This window comes from Leptosomus discolor, chromosome 5 (assembly GCF_034619465.1).
Source record: "Leptosomus discolor isolate bLepDis1 chromosome 5, bLepDis1.hap2, whole genome shotgun sequence".
Classification (NCBI taxonomy): domain Eukaryota; kingdom Metazoa; phylum Chordata; class Aves; order Leptosomiformes; family Leptosomidae; genus Leptosomus; species Leptosomus discolor.
The window spans coordinates 69,470,994-69,489,720 of NC_141395.1; the positions used below are offsets into that span (position 1 = coordinate 69,470,994).

General features: G+C 44.7%; 1 protein-coding gene across 1 annotated transcript; it reads right to left on the bottom strand.

Annotated features, from left to right (window-relative positions):
• Positions 1 to 499: 499 nt before the first annotated feature.
• Positions 500 to 8,897, bottom strand: SACK1H (scaffolding CK1 anchoring protein H). Its single transcript, XM_086465868.1, has 4 exons — positions 8,451 to 8,897; positions 7,280 to 7,444; positions 6,801 to 6,925; positions 500 to 3,146 (listed from the first exon to the last, which is right to left on the bottom strand). Exons 1-4 carry the CDS (start codon positions 8,895 to 8,897, stop codon positions 500 to 502), a joined length of 3,384 nt encoding a protein of 1,127 aa, XP_086321994.1.
• Positions 8,898 to 18,727: the final 9,830 nt, after the last annotated feature.

Sequence of the window (18,727 nt, forward strand, 5' to 3'; positions counted from 1 at the left end):
AAAGGTGCCTCCTGTATTTGATTTGTTATTAGATACAAAGAAAAGATAACTGCAGCTAAGAAACAATTGGTTTTTAAACACTTCTTCCAGTTAATGTGCACACACACACACACACATGTGTGTCTTGAGTGTATTTTTCTTTCTTGAACTGAACTCAAGTATTGAATTTTCTGGGTTTTATTCTTTCCTTCTGAAAGTGGAATTGTTTTGTCTCCTGGAAATATTCCCTGAGCATAACAGAGAGACTCTTACTTTATTGCTTTGTTTTAAGCATCTTGGCAATTTAATAATTTTATTTGAAACATACCGTGATAAGGTTGCCTGATACCCCTTGACTTTATTGGGCGACTAGTGCCACAGGAGTCTAATGCTGAATGTGTTTCTGCTCACTAACCATGACGAGTATTGCCTGTGGTGCTTATAGCCATCATAAACAAGTTACTTCGTCATTCCCCTTTGGCAGTCAGTGATTGTATGGCATTAAATAGTATTTCTATGATCATTTTTTGGTCTTGAAGGTCCCCAGGATTTTGGGCATGAATTTTCCCATCTTCTTGTCTTTGGCATCTGTGTCATACTCCTCTTCACTTTGACTTGTATGTTCATCTTTTTTGCAGAAGACCTCAAATCTACTGTAGACGCGCTTCTCCTTCCGCATATTCTCCATTTTTTTCAGAAGGGTATCTCTGTCCTCTGATGGTTGCCGCTGAAGATTTCGTTTCTGGCTCCCAAAACTCTCTGACCTGTGGATGTTACAGCTTTTCTCCTTCTCACCTTTCCTTTCCAAGCTTGTAGTTGACTTAGAGAGATCAGGGTTACTAGTGGATGGTAGTTGCTTGGCCAGTTCAGCTCTGTTCTTCTGACTGTTTGCAGAGATTTGTTCCAAAATCACCTTGGTATCATCACGGAGGTTGCTGCTGTACAGGATGTTAGCTGTGGATGAAGGAAATCTCCCCTGTGTCGGCTGGCTGCTTTTGGGAGGAAGTGGTGTGGAAAATTTATGGGTTTTTTCCTCCTCCATCATTTCCTGACAGTCCCCTACGGAAGATCGCTTGAGAACCACAGCCTGCTTCTCAGATTTTGCACTCTCAGAAGTGGGTTCCTCCTCCAATTTCTTTTCACCTTTTGGGTTCAAAAGCTGCTTCAGCCGCAGTGACCCTTTTCTTAAAAATTCCATTGGATTTTGCTCTTGTTTTGAACAGTCTTCCTCAGATTTATTGAGAGAGCTGTCAGATCCTTGACTTCTAGGTAAGTTTTCAAGAACTGATGTGGTACTTGTCCTAATCTGTGGTTTCTTCAGTTCTGTATTGACTAGTTTTTGAGTGTCTTCTTTGAATGTCACTCTTTCCTTCTTCTCTGGAAGGGTCAACTTCTGAGTGTCTCCTACAAATATAAGACTCTCTTTCTCTGGCAGAGCAGGTTTATTCTCTACAGGGTAAAACCGAGATGATAATTTGTCCACCTTAGTGCTAATATGTGCTAGGGGATCTTTACTCAATGTGTCAAGAAGCTGGGGGGTTGATGAGGCCATTCCAAATGGTCTGTCGGCCTCTCCATGCATTTTGTAAGTACTGCAGGAGTCTTTGGAGTCTAGTACCCTACTCTCCAGAATCTTATATTGCACGGATTTGGTACATTTCTTCTCTGTGTTCTGTGATTCTTCCTGTAGATAACTGGAAACAGCTTTGGTATGAGTGACTGTAGCTCGCTCTGTGTCTTTGCCGACAGCTTTGTACTTCTCCAAAAGCTCTGCCACTTTAGATGAGGCAGCTGTCTTTATAGTTTCATTGTCTTTTGTCAACTCACTGGACATTTGTTCTTTTTGGATCATCTGAACCTTTTCTAGTGTGGTGTTAGGCTGATCTAACTTGGCAGCGCTGAAAATCAGAGAGGACCTGAGTCTTGAGCTCCTCTGGATCAAAGGATTTATTCTGGACCTAAAGGCATCTTGTTTCATTATAGGGGTTTCTTCACCTACTCTATCAGGATCTACAAATTCTTTGGCACTTTCAATTCCCAGTGACTTGCTATTAAAAGACATAGGGGATTTGAATGATGGGATGAGGTCAGTGGAGTGCTTTGTGATGGTATCCCCAAGAACATCATTATATGCCTCTGATTCCATGGGCATTGGAAGACCTTCTTCTGGTTCAGACTGATATGCACTAAGGTATGAAGAAATCCTCCAGTTACGTAAACCTGTTCTGTTTTCCTGTGTGTTCTTGTCTTCATCTTGGTCCTCGTCTTTGTCTTGTAAGAACAGGCGTTGTTCCAGGCTTTGTTTCTGTGTAGGAGAAGTCTGGCAAATAAATTTCTGTCCTATATTCTGCCGTCTTAACATCATTCCCATTGGGCCATTGCCTGCAGGATTCAGCTGATCAGAGCCATGTCTCACTTCCCTGGAAGAATTTGAAGGTACGTAATCCAGCCTTAAGGGGAAACTCTCCTGTGGAAAACTGCCTTCAAGTTCAGGGTATCTGGGTCCCTCTCCATAGTCTTCCAGTTCATTGAATCCTGGCCTACCACCTCGGATTCTCTCAAAGAGTCCCTGAGGTCTGCCAGAAAGATGGGGATGTTCAAACTGGTACTGGTAGAACTGATCCTTCTGAAAATGGCTAGACTGGATTTTAAATTCATCCATATTGTTCATGAACATCTGCCTGGCATACTGTTTAGAAGAAGCAAAATTTTCAAATGTTCCTTCTGCAAAACTGTGTCTCTTGAAAGCATCCAATTCCAACTGCTTGGATCGGAGAAAACCCCTGACAGGATCCATCTGAGAATTCTCCATTTCTAACTTTTTATACATTCGCATGGCCGACCCCTCCACAGTATGACGTAACATGTCATCCCGCCTGAAATTTGACAGGAAGTACCTGTCTGGATCAACTCTGTCCATAAAGGAGGGGAAAAGATTGTCATCCCTCTGGAACATCAGGGGTCCTTTTTTTGGAAAGAATGGCATGTTATTACCAAAGGGAGTCATGGCAAACGTGTTCTCTGCCTTTGCCAAGACATTGGCTGGAGGAACAAGAGGTTCTGACTGTGCAAACAAAATTCGGAACTCTTCGTCGAAGCTGGCCACCAGCTCCCCCTGGAAGATATGTGCAATGCTTCTGTGAATCTTCTCAAAAGACCACATGAAACTACAAAGAGAAATAGAAGTAATGATAGTGTATTAGCATCAACTCACACGATTGTACCACTTTACATTAACTCATTTGCTTGCCTGAAGAAAATTCTCCTGATATTATTTATGGCTCAGGTAGCCATTCCTTACACACTATTGTTCCCAAGCCTCACAGTTATGAATTGATTTGGCATCACATCTTTGCAGAGGATTTCACAAGGCAATAAATGACTTCTGTTCTAAAAAAGCCAATCAGCAGTAACAACGGCAATAGAGCAAGCTGATGATAATCTTTATATGAAGTAGATGTTCCTGCAATTACTTTAGGTTGTAATCGGTTTTTATAACTAAAATGTTGCGCCCATCTTTAAAAAGAGCAAAAGGATCAACTAGGGAGCTACAGCAAGTCAGCCTTACCTCAGTCTGAGGGAAAATTGTGGAGCAAATCTTCCTGGAAGCCTTTTCCAGGCACAGGAATAACAGAAAGACAACTGGGATCAGACAGCAGGGATTTATCAAAGGCAAACCATGCCTGACCCAGTCTGAGTGCCTTCTGTAAAGAGAAGGCTGGCTGCACGGCCAAAGGGACAGCAGAAGATAAGGTTTTTCTTGGCTTTAGCAAGGGTTGTTCATGGCCTTTACACAAGTACCTTTGTAGCCAACTGGAACACTGCAGACTGAATGAGTGTGCCAAACAGTAAATGGGAAATTGGTTGGACTGTCAGGCTTAACGGGTGGTGATCAGTGAAGTCTGACTTGCAGATACTTATAAGTGGTGTTCCTTGGGGGTCAGGGCTTGGGGAAATAGTCTTTAACCCTGTCATTAGTGACCTAGACAACAGGACAGCACGCACCCTCAGCAAGCTTGCAGATGACGCCAGAATGGGGGGACGGCATAGTTGATGTGCCAGTCAGGGGGACCTCAACGGGCTGGGGAAATGTGCTGACAGGAACCTCATGAAATTCAGCAACAGCAAATACAGAATCTTGTACCTGGGATGGAGCAACACCATCCACCAATACAGGCTGAGGATGACTACCTAGAAAGCAGCTTGGCTGAAAATGACTTGGGGGATCTGGCAGGCAACAAGATGAAAAAAAGACAGCAGCACCTTTGCAGCGAGGGCGGCTCCACACATCCAGGGATGCAGTAGTAAAAGTGCAGCCAACAGGTCAATGGAAGTGATTATTCCCCCCACCCCGAGTCAACACTTGTGATGCTGTATGTGGAGTACTGAGTCCAGTTTTCACAGAATGGTTCATGTTGGAAGGGATCTCTGGCAGTCACCTGGTCCAGACCCCCCACTCAAGCAAGGACACCTACAGACAATTGCCCAGGACTGTGTTCAGATGTTTTTTTCAGTATCACTGAGGAAGATTCCACACAGTCCTTGGGCAACCTAGTCCAGTGTTCAGTTAACCTCACAGTAAAGAAATGTTTCCTTCTGTTCAAACAGAACCTCCTGTCTTTCAATTTGTGCCCATTGCCTCTGGTCCTGTCACCGGGCACCACTAAAAAGTGGCTCCATCCTCTTTGCACCCTCCTTTCAGGTATCGATACACATTAATAAGATCCCCCCAAGCCATCTCTTCTCTAGGCTAAACAGTCCCAGCTCTCTCAACCTTTCCTCATGTATGAGGTGCTCTGGTCCCTTCATCATCCTTGTGACCCTTCACCGGACTCTATCCAGTATGTCCATGTCTGTCTTGTACTGGACACAGCACTCCAGGTGTGGCCTTACTGCTGCTGAATAAAGAGGAAGGATCACCTCCCTCAGCCTGCTGGCAATGTTTTGCCTAATGCAGCCCAGGATACCATTTGCCTTCTTTGTGGCAAAGGCACACCACTGGCTCGTGTTCAATCTGGTCTCCACCAGGAGCCCCACATCCTTTTCAGCCAAGCTGCTTTCCAGCTGGGTAGACCCTAGCATATACTGGTTCATGGTTTCCCAGTTTTAGGCTTCCTAGCAAGGACGGTGTTGACAAAGCAGAGGAAGTTCAGTAGAGGGCTACCAAGATGGATAGCAGGACAGAGTATGTTAGGTATGAGGCAAGGCCGGAGCAGCTGGGCTTGTTCAGCCTGAAGAAAATAATGCTAAGGATGGCGGGAGCAGGGGATGGGGGCAATAAGCTGATTGCTGTCCTCAACTACATAAAGGGTGGTTGTAAGGAGAATGGAGCCAACTTCTTCTCAGAGGTACGCTGATACAAGGCAAGAGATACAATTGCAGCAAGAGAAATAGTGAGCTATAAAGAAAAAAGTTCTCCACAATGAGGGCAGTCAAACATTGGCGCAAGTGCTCAGGAGGTCGGGCAGTCTTTATCCCTGGAGATACTCAAAACACAACTGGAGATGGCCCTAAGCAGCCTTATCTAACTTTGAAGATAGCTTTACTTTGAGCAGGGATGTTGGACAGCCACCAGTAATCTGTATGTGAGTACTTTCAGACTGAGCTACAAAAGGTTTCTAATATCAGCATAAGAAGGCTTACGTTTGACTTCCTCTGTGATGTTACGTGAGGGAGTTTTTGAGGCCGTGGTGGGGGAGGGGTTATTGACAGACTGAAGTAGATTTTGGTTATGAGCAAGGATGTAAGATGTGCTTCAGTCCCACAACAGAAAATGGGATACAATAGCATACATCCCTTGATTGAGATACTCGGGCATAACATGGGTATAGTATAGTTACTAACAATAAAGGTACGGGTAATTCCATACAAGTAACTTGCTCTGGAAATGTTGTTCTGGTTTCAGCTGGGATAAAACATGACAAACGCAAAGGCCTGCTCCTTGGTGTCTCTAACCATTCTGCTTTGAAGGGAGCTGTTGGATTCGGGCTGGTCAGTGGTGCCCAGTGGCAGGACCGGAGGCAATGGGCACAAACTGAAACACAGAAGGTTCTGTTTGAACAGAAGGAAAAGCTTTTTTTATTGTGCAGATGACTGAAGACTGGAATAGGTTGCCCAGGGACCATGTGGAGTCTCCCTCCTTAGAGATGTTGAAAAAACCACCTGGACACGGTTCTGGGTGACTGGCTATAGGTGGCCCTGCTTGAGCAGGGGGTTGGACCAGATGACTGCCAGAGGTCCCTTCCAACACCAACCGCTCCATGATTCTGTGCAGGAAGGAGGAAGATGTTCAGCGTTATGGCGTTCGTCTTCCCAAGGCAAGCTCTGCTTTCCTGGAAAGGGCTAGGTATCTGCTTGCTGATGGGAAGTAGTGAACGGATGCCTTATTTTGCTCGCATATGCACGTTTGCTTTAGCTATTAAACTGTCTTTATCTCAACCCACAATGTGTTTTCTCACATTTGGCCTTCCAATTCCCACGTCCTGCTGGAAGTAGTGAGCAAATATCTGTGTGTGGCTTAGCTGCCTACTGGCATTAACCCATGATACCTTATAATTACTGTATCTTTTTTACAGATTGTTTACACTCCTGATGTGAAGGAAGCTTAGCTTCAGGTGTCTAGGCCTGAGGGCCTGTTTAACTGGTGTATCTACCTCAGTTGCAAAATGGTGTATTTTTCGTGAAAATTGCTACTCAGTATCCATCAGCGAGAAGAACTTTTGCCACTGATGTTCATTTGGAAGTGCCGGAGCACTGCTTTACCAATTAACCACCCTCTTTCTCACTGAAACTGGGACACATAACATTGCAGGGCTTCTCACCTGTAGTTGCCACTCAGCACCACCATGCAGTCCACCAAGAGGAACTTCTCTTTCACGTGCCCTTTGAAGGACATCCCTGTGCGGCAGTAGTAGGTTGGGCCAGAAACTGTCCTCACTCTTAGGAACTGCAAACCAGACAAGGCACCGACTCAGTTGGAAGCTGTCACTTCCCTCCCCCTGCCCCTCCTTCTTCCCCCTGCTCTTTTAACTTCCATCCTGCCACCATTTTTATACTTCATTTCTAGTGATTCTGTCTGCATGCACAATGGATAGATAAACCCATTTATCAGGGTGTCCTCGGCCTTCAGCCCTGTGTTGTTGGGCCAGCTCTCCAAGGTTTCTTCATATTCATCTTTCATTAGGCCTCGGCCCATTTTCCCCTTTCTCAGGTTTTTACTGTCATAACAGCCCTCTGTGTCCCAGGATGTAAACCCCTAAGGGTGCGAATTAGGGGCAGGGCAGGTCTTTGGTTCGCTCACCTCCACATAGTTAAGATTGACTCTGCATTTAGCAGCTGTATCAAGGAAAAGTTGAGAGTTCATTTCATCCAGCAAGATGTACACAGGCACTCTGCGAGCAGCAGCATCCAACACCTCAAACAGCAGATCCACGTCAGTGAAAATGTCCATCACTATGGCTACCACCTAGGAAAACAATGCAAGAAAGACATCAGCAATCTATGCCTGCTTATGCCCCGACTGATCATGCTCCCCAGTGCCTCACATTCCAAATCTGCACTGCTGCACCATCTTCATTTCAACTTCCTTCCCATTTAAAGGTTCATTTAAACATTGTGGGCCCCAGAACTGGAAAAAGAATTGCTATCTAAGGTGTATATTCTCTATATGAAGGTGAGAAAAACACTGCTACTGAGCATTCCCTTACTCATTAATCCAATGATAGCAGGTTTATTTTTGGTCAAGTAACCATACTGGAAGGTTCTATTGAGCTGCTTGGCCACTACCTGCTCAGCCCCTCCAACACACCTCTGCCAGTTTTAGGTAACTTCCTGGCTAAGGTGCAGTCAGCCACTATATAGCTGCATCTATATGCTGATAATAGGGGAAGCAGCTTCAAAGCGCTATCTCCCTGTCCTTCCCAACTCTTATTTTATCAGTGAGTGTAAATACCTGATGGAAGGGTGTAAGCAAGATGGAACCGAACTCTTCTCAGTGTTACTCAGTGAAAGGACAAGACACAAGACACAAATTGAAATACAGGAAATTCCAGTTAAACATAAGAAAAACCTCTTTTACTGTAAGGGTGATTGAACACTGGAACAGGTTGCCCAGAAAGGTTGCGGAGTCTCCATCTTTGGAGATGCTCAGGGACATGTCCTAAGTAACCCTCTCTAATTGACCCTGATTTGGGCAGGAGGGCTGGACTAGACTGTCTCCAGAGGTCCCTTTCGGCCTCAACTATCGTAGGATTCTGTGAACTCTTGGTATATTTTAGCGTGGCCTTAAACTCTTTTCCATGAGACCAGCAAGCAGAGGCTAGCTCTGATGCAGTAACCGGGAGTTTTAGAATCATCCTTCCCCTCTGTTAAGGGGAACAAAGTTAAGGGAATTAGCTGAGGACCTGAGCACTGTGATTCATCGTTTGTACACAATTTTATCTATGCTTTAGTTGGGCTCTTCACCGTCTCACCTGTTGAGCTGCTCGAATCATTCTGCGAGCCTCCTCCTTAATGCTAGGATTGTCCGGGGGTGGTGGCTGCACGAGGGTTGTCACCTCTGTTCCCCTGAACCCAAAGACCATTGGCCAGCCCAGGTCAAGCTCAGGAACAGCGAGGTCTGAGTTCATGGGCCAGTAAGTCCCAGAGGATCCATCCATGTCATTGTCACCTGCAGTATCTGTGCTACCTTCCTGATTGGCGTACTGGGGTTTCTGGAGATTCTGTATGATGTGATCCACCTCTGAGCTGCAGAGAAAATCAGGAGCTGCTTCCTCTGCCAGGAAGCGTTGGTAACTTTCTTTGCCCTCTTCAGTAAGCACATCCAGAGCTAGGCGGTAATACTCCTTGTAATGAGGGGGAAGATAGTTAGGGTCAAGGGGATTGTCCCCCTGTGAGGAGCTTTGAGATCGACGAGCCATGAGGGGAGGGAGAGCTGTAAGAAAAGAATAACTGACAATGAGAGCAGTTTCACTCCAGTGACACATCCATCCTCATAAATGGTGAGAGTTGGGGGTTCATGATGGCAAAATAAAAAGGGAAGAGATTCAAAGCACACGGAGTAATGTGGGAGAAAGTTGATTCCAAATGAATGGGAAGCCTTAAATTAGGCAAAGGCCATAATCACTTGAGCATTACTCTAACACAGTTAAATGTTTTTAGTCAAAATAAGGAACGAACCAAATCAGGCAGCGCTGTGATGAACAAGGATGATACACCTAACAGAATGCCCAACCTTCTTTTTTAGGCTGATGATTGCTAAGCTTAAATTTGTCTTTTGTTTTAAAGCTACCTTTATTTTTTTACCCCCTCTAAAGAGCAATGCTGCTCATTATTATATGGACTCCATTAAAATTCATTTCCAAATGCTACTAAAATTATTTACTGTGTGTAATATGGCACTAAACCAAAAAGCATACGCACGTATACAAATGCACCCTCTGCATCCTTATAACTTGAGTGTTATAATCACCTCAACATATGAATAGAAGCAGGGTATGAGTGGAATGCAGGCAAGTATAAGGGTATCCTGCTGTTGTAACATGGTCAGAAGACAGACAAGTCTTCATGAGATCCATGAAGAAATGAAAAACAAGGGACATGATTGCTTCTACAATCTCTTGATGTTGGCAAAAATCTGAGCTGAAAGGGCTCATATTCAATATTTGACAATTGTCTGTAGGGAATGTATTATTTGAGACTAATGGCAAATTTGATTTTAACCAATTTTTAGAAGAAAAGCCTGTTGTGCCACAAATACAACTCAATAAGTAATAACCTACTGATCTGCAAAGAACTCCAAAGCACTTTGGCTTCTGACCCTCAATTAATGTCAATGCTTGGACATACTTTTCCTGGGGCCTCAGCACTGACATGGCAACAAAGGCCACCTCATAATCATAAAAAGAGCTTGGCTGTCCTTGACTGCTCACATGAAGTTACAGTAACAGAAGTGTGAGTATAGAAAGTGGCTGCTATTGTCATTGCCACCCAACACTTCTGCTCCCAAAATGGAAGGGATTGTCATGGTTCTGGGAGGAAGAAAAAAAGGCTTCACGCCCATACTATCCTTCTTGTTAACAGCTCTAAGTATAAAGCTAGAATAGTCTCAAGTTAAAGCCTGAGTGGACTTCCTTATCTGACTGCCTGCACAGCACACATCAGTGCTATGTTACCCCTGCCTCAAACTCCTGCTTCAAACTATAACTCCTACAGTTTTAAGCTGCATGACACCACAGGAGAAAATATGGTCTTACTATAAAGATAGCAACTGAATCTAACGGGTCCCTGTGCGAAGTATTCCAATCACTAATCATCTTTATAGTCTCACATGTATTCTTATTTGTAGTCTGAATTGTCTAGATTTATCTTCCCACTCTAATTTTCATTCTGTTTTTTTTTCTCTCAAAATAAAAAGCAGTCCACTATTTACGTCCATTTTGGTGTGCTCAAGTCACCTATGTACCTGCTCTCAACTGTTTTAGCAATGTCTTTAGACTTTCATTTTAAGGAAATGCTCCTAGAGTTCCATTTATTCTTGTATATGAGGCCAAAATATTCAACATATTCAGATATAACCCATAAAGGGGACAGATGGTCATGCAGACCGCAAACTGCTCATAATGCTAGCTTGCTCAGAACAGTAATGATATGAGCAAAAAACCAAACAAAAAACCAACAAAAAAAACCCCAAACAAAAAATCAAACAAAAAAAAGGCAGAACAACCACCTTATGGTACTGACTGCACAATCAAAATGGCAGAGGGAATATACAGTTGATAAATATAAAGTGGTCAACAACCTTAATTTTATATTTTATTGATTAATTTATTTCAATACTATATAAATCAAGAAGGACAAGATGGACCTTTAAAGGAAATGTGTTAGGTAATGCTAAGCGTATTAGATAAGGAATAGAGAAAATAACACCACTACACAGATTCAGAGGGAACTCAGAACCTGAATTTGTTGTGAACATGGAAGTCTCATTCCTCACATCTTGAAAAAGGCTGTTATAAATCTGAACTATGACTGTTTAGAGAGGCTATCTACAAAACATCACCAGGGACAGCTGTCCATTTTCTCCTCCAGTATAAGAACTAAAAGGGCATAAAATCAAACTAGGAGGTAGTGGTTCAAATTGAACACAGGAAACACTTTTTCTCAATTGTACTTACTCTGCAGAATGCCTTCCCAAAGGATGTTTTAAGATGGTTAGAGAAGGTATGTACAAACAGGACAGGCACGCACAAACAGGACAGGCACGCAATGCTTTGTCAGAACACTTTTCCACCATCCCACAATTTGTGGCTGGAAAGGTGGGTCAGGAAACCTAGCGGGAAGGCTAAGTGGGGCAGTTTTTACAGTAAGAAGAGTCACTTCAGCTCCTTAAGGATTCATAGTAATGAATATATTCAGGAATAAGCAGGAAAAACAGTACCAGAGAAGAAATAAATTTGATGCAAAAGCAAAGTGTTTCTCTTGGTTTTCTCTAAGCTGCTGGCAACAGGAAGAAAACAAATCGGGAGCTGGAGGGCCCCCTGGTACGACTGAATATAGTGACCACAGGGGCCCAGAGGGTCCCTGGTCTGGGGGGGGTGCTCGGAAGGACACCTGCACTTCCCCCGTCACACCGGGAGACCTCCACTGACCGTGCTGACAGAACAAGAACAGCCTCTTGGGAGGCGCTGCCCCTCCAGCCTGGGTCGGAGGGTGTCACGTCGCCCGCTGTGCACCGGGTGTCGGCCCGGTGTCGGCCTCTGCTGAAGGTGTCAGTGTCAGCCCTCCCCGAGGTGTCAGTGTTGGCCTCCACCGAGGTGTTGGTGTTGGCCTCCACCGAGGTGTAGGTCCAGTGTCGGCCTCCGCCGAGGTGTCGGCGTTGGCCTCGCTGCGACACGCACCGGGTGGGGGCTCCCCGGGGCCAGGTGCGGGCTGGGCGGGGCGCAGGCAGGGAGCAGGTTTGTCAGCGCCCCGCCTGGGACATTTTTTGGGCCATCAGCCTTCGCGCTGCTCAGCCCAGACCATCTCCCACCTAAAGCTGGGCTGAGGGGTCTCCAGCCTCTGAAGAACCAGCAGAGCGGTTGTGCTGAGCGCGGGAAACACGGGCCGCAGAGCACCCCGGCGGACAGGCCGGGCGGGCAGCCCTCCCTAGAAGCCATCTGCACCTGCGAGAACAGGTCCCGAGGGCCGCAGCAAACACCTGAGCTGGACCGCACCAAACACTGGAGCATGAACAGACCTCTGGATGACTAAGGCGGCTGGAAAATCTGCACCGTCACCCTCTCTGGCTCACAGGGAGAGAACTAAGGAGGGAGATGCTATGTCCTATTTCAGCCAGCTCCTTCTTAGAAGTTAATGCTGAGAAAGCACCATCAAATCCTGCCTGGAAAGAACCTGCAGCCTGCTGAGTGTGCCATTCCTGTGTTTGCCCAGGCAAGGTTCTAGTCATTAAGCCTCCTCACTTCCTTCAGGTGGTTTTAATTTCTTCCAAAATATACGGACAGCTCTTAGAACTATGAAATAAAAGCCAGAAATCATGCTTCTGCCACCATAAGCCTAAGTAACTCATGACCTTCAAGGATATATGGACAAGTCCCCAGCAAGCGGGCACAATAAATTTAAGAGTAGCTACAGTAAGTGCATTTGACCATTACACTGTCCCTTTCCTCCCCAAGAAGACCCTGGATTACCCTGAGCCTAACTGTGAGGAAATTCTAGAGTTTGCTCACTTTTAAAGTATAGCTGTCATGAACTTTGATTCACCTGAACAGATGCTAATTTTGATTTTAGAAATGAAGTTCAGGAAGAATCTGAAAATTTCATACTTTTGTCTGGATTGTGTGACAACTCACTTGTAGCAGTAGTTGTAACTCTTGAGTGGGCAGCCTGCTACGCATGCATAGTACATGAACTCTACAGTGTGTTCACAGCAGTTCAGTGCCCCCAGGTAGTGCCAGAGTAATAATAGCACTTGTGCTACACAGAAAGTCTGTGTGTATGCAATGAGGCGAATACACTCAGGCCACTTGTCACAGCTGCATGGGCAGTATAGGTAAGCAAGAGCAATGATTTCAACCACGTACACACACTGTACTCGCTCTGTATGTACTGGAGTTTATCTCTTCCCAGAATCCTTGACAGAAGTAGATCTGTTCTGGTTTGAAACAACTTACATGATAACTAAGCAGGACTTTAATTTAAAAAATATCTTAAATATTCTGCAACTCTTAAGAGAAAACTAACTAGCATTCCAGAGAGTGAAAGCACTTGACAGTTCTTGGGAATTATCTGGACTGCATGCAAAAAGATATGATCTTGTTTGCATCTGTGAAGCATCTGCTGGTATGTCAGAAGTGGAACAAGTGTCTGCACCTTGTGTTTGTGCAAGATGGGAAGCTGATGGTCTGCTGATACAGATTTAAAGTCTGGGGAACAAAAACAGTTTCAAGAGTAACTGCTTGTGTCTACATCTGTAAGGAGAGATTATCATAGCCGCTGGATCCAAATGAGAATTTAAGAGGTTGAAGTTTCTGTATATAAGGAGACAATGCTTGAGTAAATCAAGATGTCTGTATCTGTTACTTTAAGCACACAGGCTGCTGAGATCCTAGTCCAAAAGGACACTATATGGACAGGGGTTTGTTTATGGAAGCAGAGAAGTATGCTACAACGTTCAGATTTATTCCATACAGCAGTTTTCCTTAAAGCTACTCTTCTAGGGTGCTTTCTAGTTAGTAGCTATTAGCATTTATGCAGCTAAGAAAAAAAAATTAGGTAAGGTCATGTGATGTGTTTTGTGAGTTTCTTCATGCTGCAGAATTTAATAGCTTCATCAGTGACATGGAGAGTGGGATTGATGCACCCCCAGCCAGTCTGCAGATCACACCAAGCCGAGTGATGCAGCTGATCTGCTCGAGGAACAGGATGCCATCCAGAGGGACCTTGAAAGGCTTGGGGAGTGGGCCCATGTGAACCTCGTGAGGCTCAACAAGGCCAAGTGCAGGTCCTGCACCCAGGTCGGGGCAACCCCCAGTATCAACACAGACAGGGGGATGACGGGATTGAGAGCAGCCCTGTGGAGAAGGACTTGGGGGTTCTGGTGGATGAGAAATTGGACATGAGATGGCAATGTGTGCTTGCAGCCCAGAAAGCCAAGCGTATCCTGGGCTGCATCCCGAGCACTGTGGCCAGCAGGTCAAGGGAGGGGATTCTGCCCCTCTGCTCCACTCTGGTGAGACCCCACCTGGAGCACTGCGTCCAGCTCTGGGGTTCCCAGTACAAGACAGACACGGAGCAGTTAGGGCAGGTCCACAGCAGGGTCGGGAAAATGGTCCAAGGGCGAGAACACCTCTGCTGTGAAGAAAGGCTGAGAGAGCTGGGGTTGTTCAGCATGGAGAAAAGAAGGCTTGGGGACACCTTGCAATACTTAACTAATACTTCACCTAATTTTATATCCTTCTATGATAAGGTCACCCACCTAGTGGATGAAGGGAAGGCAGTGGATGTAGTTTTCCTGGATTTTAGTAAGGCTTTTGATACTCTCCCTCACAGCATTCTTCTGGACAAGCTGCCCAGCTGTGGGATGAGCAGGTACTTGGTACACTGCGTGAAGAACCGGCTGAACAGCAAGGCTCAAAGGGTTGTACTGAATGAGGCTACATATAGCTGTCCACCAGTCACCAGTGGTGTTCCTCAGGGCTCCATTCTAGGGCCGGTTCTATTCAATATTTTTACTAACGATCTGGATGCAGGAGCTGAATTCACCATTAGCAAGTTTGCTGATAACACTAAACTGGGAGGTGCTGTGGACTCTCTCAAGGGACAGGAGGCCTCACAGAGCGATCTAGACTGGAACACCGGGGAATCATTAATGGCATGAAATGAACACGAGCAAATGCCAGGTTCGCCACCTGGGGCAGAGCAACTCTGGACACGTGTCTACATGGGGTGGAGTGGCTGGAGAGCGGCCCAGCAGACCTGGGGGTGCTGGTCGGCAGCAGGCTCGGTAGGAGCCAGCAGTGTGCCCTGGCACCAAGAGGGCAAACCCCACCCTGGGGGTCATCAAACACAGCACGACTAGCTGGTCAAGAGAGGGGATTGTCCTGCTGTATCCAGCCCTGGTGCAGCCTCACCTGGAGCACTGCCTGCACTGCTGGGCCCCACCATTTAAGAAGGACGTTAAGGTACTCGAAGGGGCCCAGAGGGCGGCAACAAAGCTGTGACAGGGCTGGAAGGCATGTCCTCTGAGGAGCGCCTGAGGACTCTGGGTTTGTCTTGTTTGCAGAAGAGGAGGCTGAGGGGCGACCTCATTGCGCTCTGCAGCCTCCTGAGGAGGGGACATGGAGAGGGAGGCGCTGAGCTCTTCTCCCTGGTATTATCTTTTGTCACTATGATGTTAAGCTGCCAACTGCAAGGCTGTGTCTCTAGTTCTAAATCCAATAATCCACTATTTGATAAGTAATTCCCCTAGAAATTAGATGCAAATGATAACATTTATGGCTAATATTTGTTTGCCATAGTGAGGTTTCTAAGACATAAGTGCTTTTCTAAAGTACTGTCTCTTTACATCTATGTTAACTAGTTTTGATCCGTTCAAAATGTGTCCGTTCTCAGAGTCCGATGCTGGACTTTGTGGAGTACCAATTCACAATGCCTTAGAAAAGATGAGACACGTTACTAAGTAGGCAGTGTTGCCTTCTTATATATAACTGTATTCTGTTTATTTTGTAGGGGATTCAGGATGTATAGAGCCCGGAAGGGCAGCTGAGTATAAGTACTTTCTCATTCTCTCTTAAACCTTTGGCAGTTATCATGTAGGAGGCCTGGAAGAGCAAAATTAAGGAAATATTTGGCAGAAGCATCAAAATTTGGGTCAAATGCATAGCCTATGTGGGCCCTTACTCCCTTAGAACTGACTGTCAAAGGCTGTCATTAAAGTTAGACAGCAATTCTTTGCTTTCATGCCTTGATTCCTTTAACAGGAATTCACTGAACACCTTGTCAGATTTCCTCAATCCAGAGTGACAGAAGATTAGGGCACACATTATTTATTAGTAATCTTGCATGACAGCTGTGTTTTCCTAGATTATGGTGGCATCTAAAACAAAAGAGGCACTCCAAGAAGGGGTTGCTTCCTTGCTTGAACTTCACCTGCAAATCTATTTTCTGCAGCTTCATTCACCCCAGAAAAGACAGGTGTCCTATTTTTGGAAATCTGAACTACTATAACTGTCAAAGAAACTAAGTCACAAACTGAAAAAATGCAAAATGTATATGGAAGCCTGTAACTCCTGGTTAATATAGAATTTTACTTATTTATATGCTTGTTTATTTTATTTAATTAGGAATTTTAATTTTAACTTCTAGTCAGAGTTTACAATTTTGTTTTGGCACAAGCTATGGGGAATCTAGTGGAAAATGAAAATGCTAAAAAGAATAACATGTAGCACCTCCACATTGCCCTTGAGGGTCTTTATAAAGGGTAGTAAGATATTCTGTAGTCCAGTTATAGTTCAGGAACTGAATTGTGCATGGTTACAGGAAGGGAAGAGATCACATAAATCCAGCATCTGCAATTGTGAACAGCTATGTGACATAAGATCAGTCCAAAAGGAACCACTGAACATCCCTCCTTCCATTTACATGACAAGTACTGAAAAAAGCAAGACCCTAAAGACCCTTAGAACAAAAGCCCCAGAGCCATAAAACCTACAATGCACTACCAGAAGGGAACAGGAAAGCTCAAGCACACCACCAATGTCCTTCATGCCTTCAGCAGCTGCAACTTTATCAGGAAAAGCACCCCAGGAAGAGTACTTCCCCTGCATTGTACAAGAAAGCAAAGGACTCCTATTATACCCTGCCAATACGACCTAGGAAAAAATTCCAGCAATTTTTTTAGACATGATTTTATGAGCAGAACACACCAATATGGGACCTGAGAAGATCTTTAAGACCACTAAGCGTACTGGCACATACCACTACTTATCCTGCTGTCCAGACCCTGTTGTTTTAGAGGAAGATGAAAGAAAAATTCCAGAAGCCAAATTAAGTAGCAAGGGGAAAAATTCTAACTTCTCCCCAGCAGCTAGCCTTGGGTAAATCAAATATAAATAAAGCACAAACAAACTATAACCAGAGGAGCCATTCAGATGTCTACACACAGGTGTTTAATGTCACTCGAGATGCCCCAAGGTATCTTGCCTGGCCTCCGGCTGCTGGTCAAGAAGAGTGTGAGTCTCTCATAGGGTTTGTGCCACATCTGCTGTGGTTTTGATACCCTAAGACACCTAAAATCACAGAATCATAGAATGGTTTGGGTTGGAAGGGACCTTAGAGAGCGTCTGGTTCCAAACCCCTTGCCATGGGCAGGGACACCTTCCACTAGACCAGGTTGCTCCAAGCCCCATCCAACCTGGCCTTGAACCCTTCCGGGGAAGGGGCAGCCACAGCTTCTCTGGGCAGCCTGTCTTTTCAGTTGTACTTTCAAACATAACTTCTACAGTAGGACAGATCAGTCTCACCCAACTTCAGGCATCTTCATGGCAGAACATCTTCAGGAACATGTGATGTCCATACAACTATTACCAATCACCAAAATCCAGTCAATAAAGAGAAGTGTGTAATTGTCTCACACTGAAGTAGACACCCACATCAAGGCCGGCGAATCCTACCATTACTGTACAACATTTTGTGAGCCATCGAGTTGTACTAATAGCTCTTTTGTACTCTGTTTCAGGTCCATTTTAAAGTGCAGTCAGCACAACTGAACACGATATTCTGACGGTCCTCTTACCAATGCTGTATTCAAGACAAAGTTGCCTCTCTACTCGTGTTTGTACACCTGTGGACGTTCCCATGGCACTGCACTTCCACTTGTTGGCTACTCTGATACCCACTAGTTTTTGCAGTGGTTGTTGGGATACAGTCTCCTTTTTGTAAGTATGACAGGGACTCTCAGGTAGTACATGTAATAACTGATTGTGATGCATCAATTTATCAAGCGATCCAAGGTGCTCTGTATACCTGCTCTATCTTCTATTTTTATTGACTTTCCCAATAACCAAGTACCTAAAAGCTTTAGCACAAGTGTTTTTACTTCATTGATCAAAATATTAAAGATAAAACACTGAACTTCGTACAAATGTGTTAAAAACAAACCTATCCGATGATGACTATCTTTTGAAACAAAACTTCTCAATAATTTCAAGTGCCTATTTTAATTTTGAAATGTCTGTTGTCTAGTGTATATCACAACTGCTTTTTAAAGATTGAGTACATGAACGGGGACTACTAAATCATCTGACGTAATATTGCAAACCATTAGCTTAGCATTGAATATTGCGAGTCAATGAATACCTGGCTTGTATACTGCAAGTCAGCATTTCACTATCCCATTCTACCCGTACGTCTGGTCAGCTGGGTCAAAGGAAGATGAAAAGCCCTAAATACATTTATCCAGTTGTGCAATGAGGAAAACTACTTCCCGACTCCTTTGGAGAAGTCCTACATTATGAGACTTCATTATGATTGCTATTTTAATGTCTAGATGGAAGAGCAGCAGCCATAGTTAGCATGCAGCACAGTCCTACTCTACAAAAGGCCTGACTGATGAGAAGAAGAGAAGAGAAGAGAAGAGAAGAGAAGAGAAGAGAAGAGAAGAGAAGAGAAGAGAAGAGAAGAGAAGAGAAGAGAAGAGAAGAGAAGAGAAGAGAAGAGAAGAGAAGAGAAGAGAAGAGAAGAGAAGAGAAGA

What these genes read in the sequence shown, in the direction of transcription:
- SACK1H (XM_086465868.1), bottom strand. Translation starts at nt 8,897, where the DNA reads ATGGCTCGTCGATCTCAAAGCTCCTCACAGGGGGACAATCCCCTTGAC. An exon ending in TGATTCGAGCAGCTCAACAG is followed by an intron (nt 7,445 to 8,450) that starts GTGAGACGGTGA and finishes TTGTTTTCCTAG; the next exon opens with GTGGTAGCCATAGTGATGGA. An exon ending in GTGCTGAGTGGCAACTACAG is followed by an intron (nt 3,147 to 6,800) that starts GTGAGAAGCCCT and finishes TTCTCTTTGTAG; the next exon opens with TTTCATGTGGTCTTTTGAGA.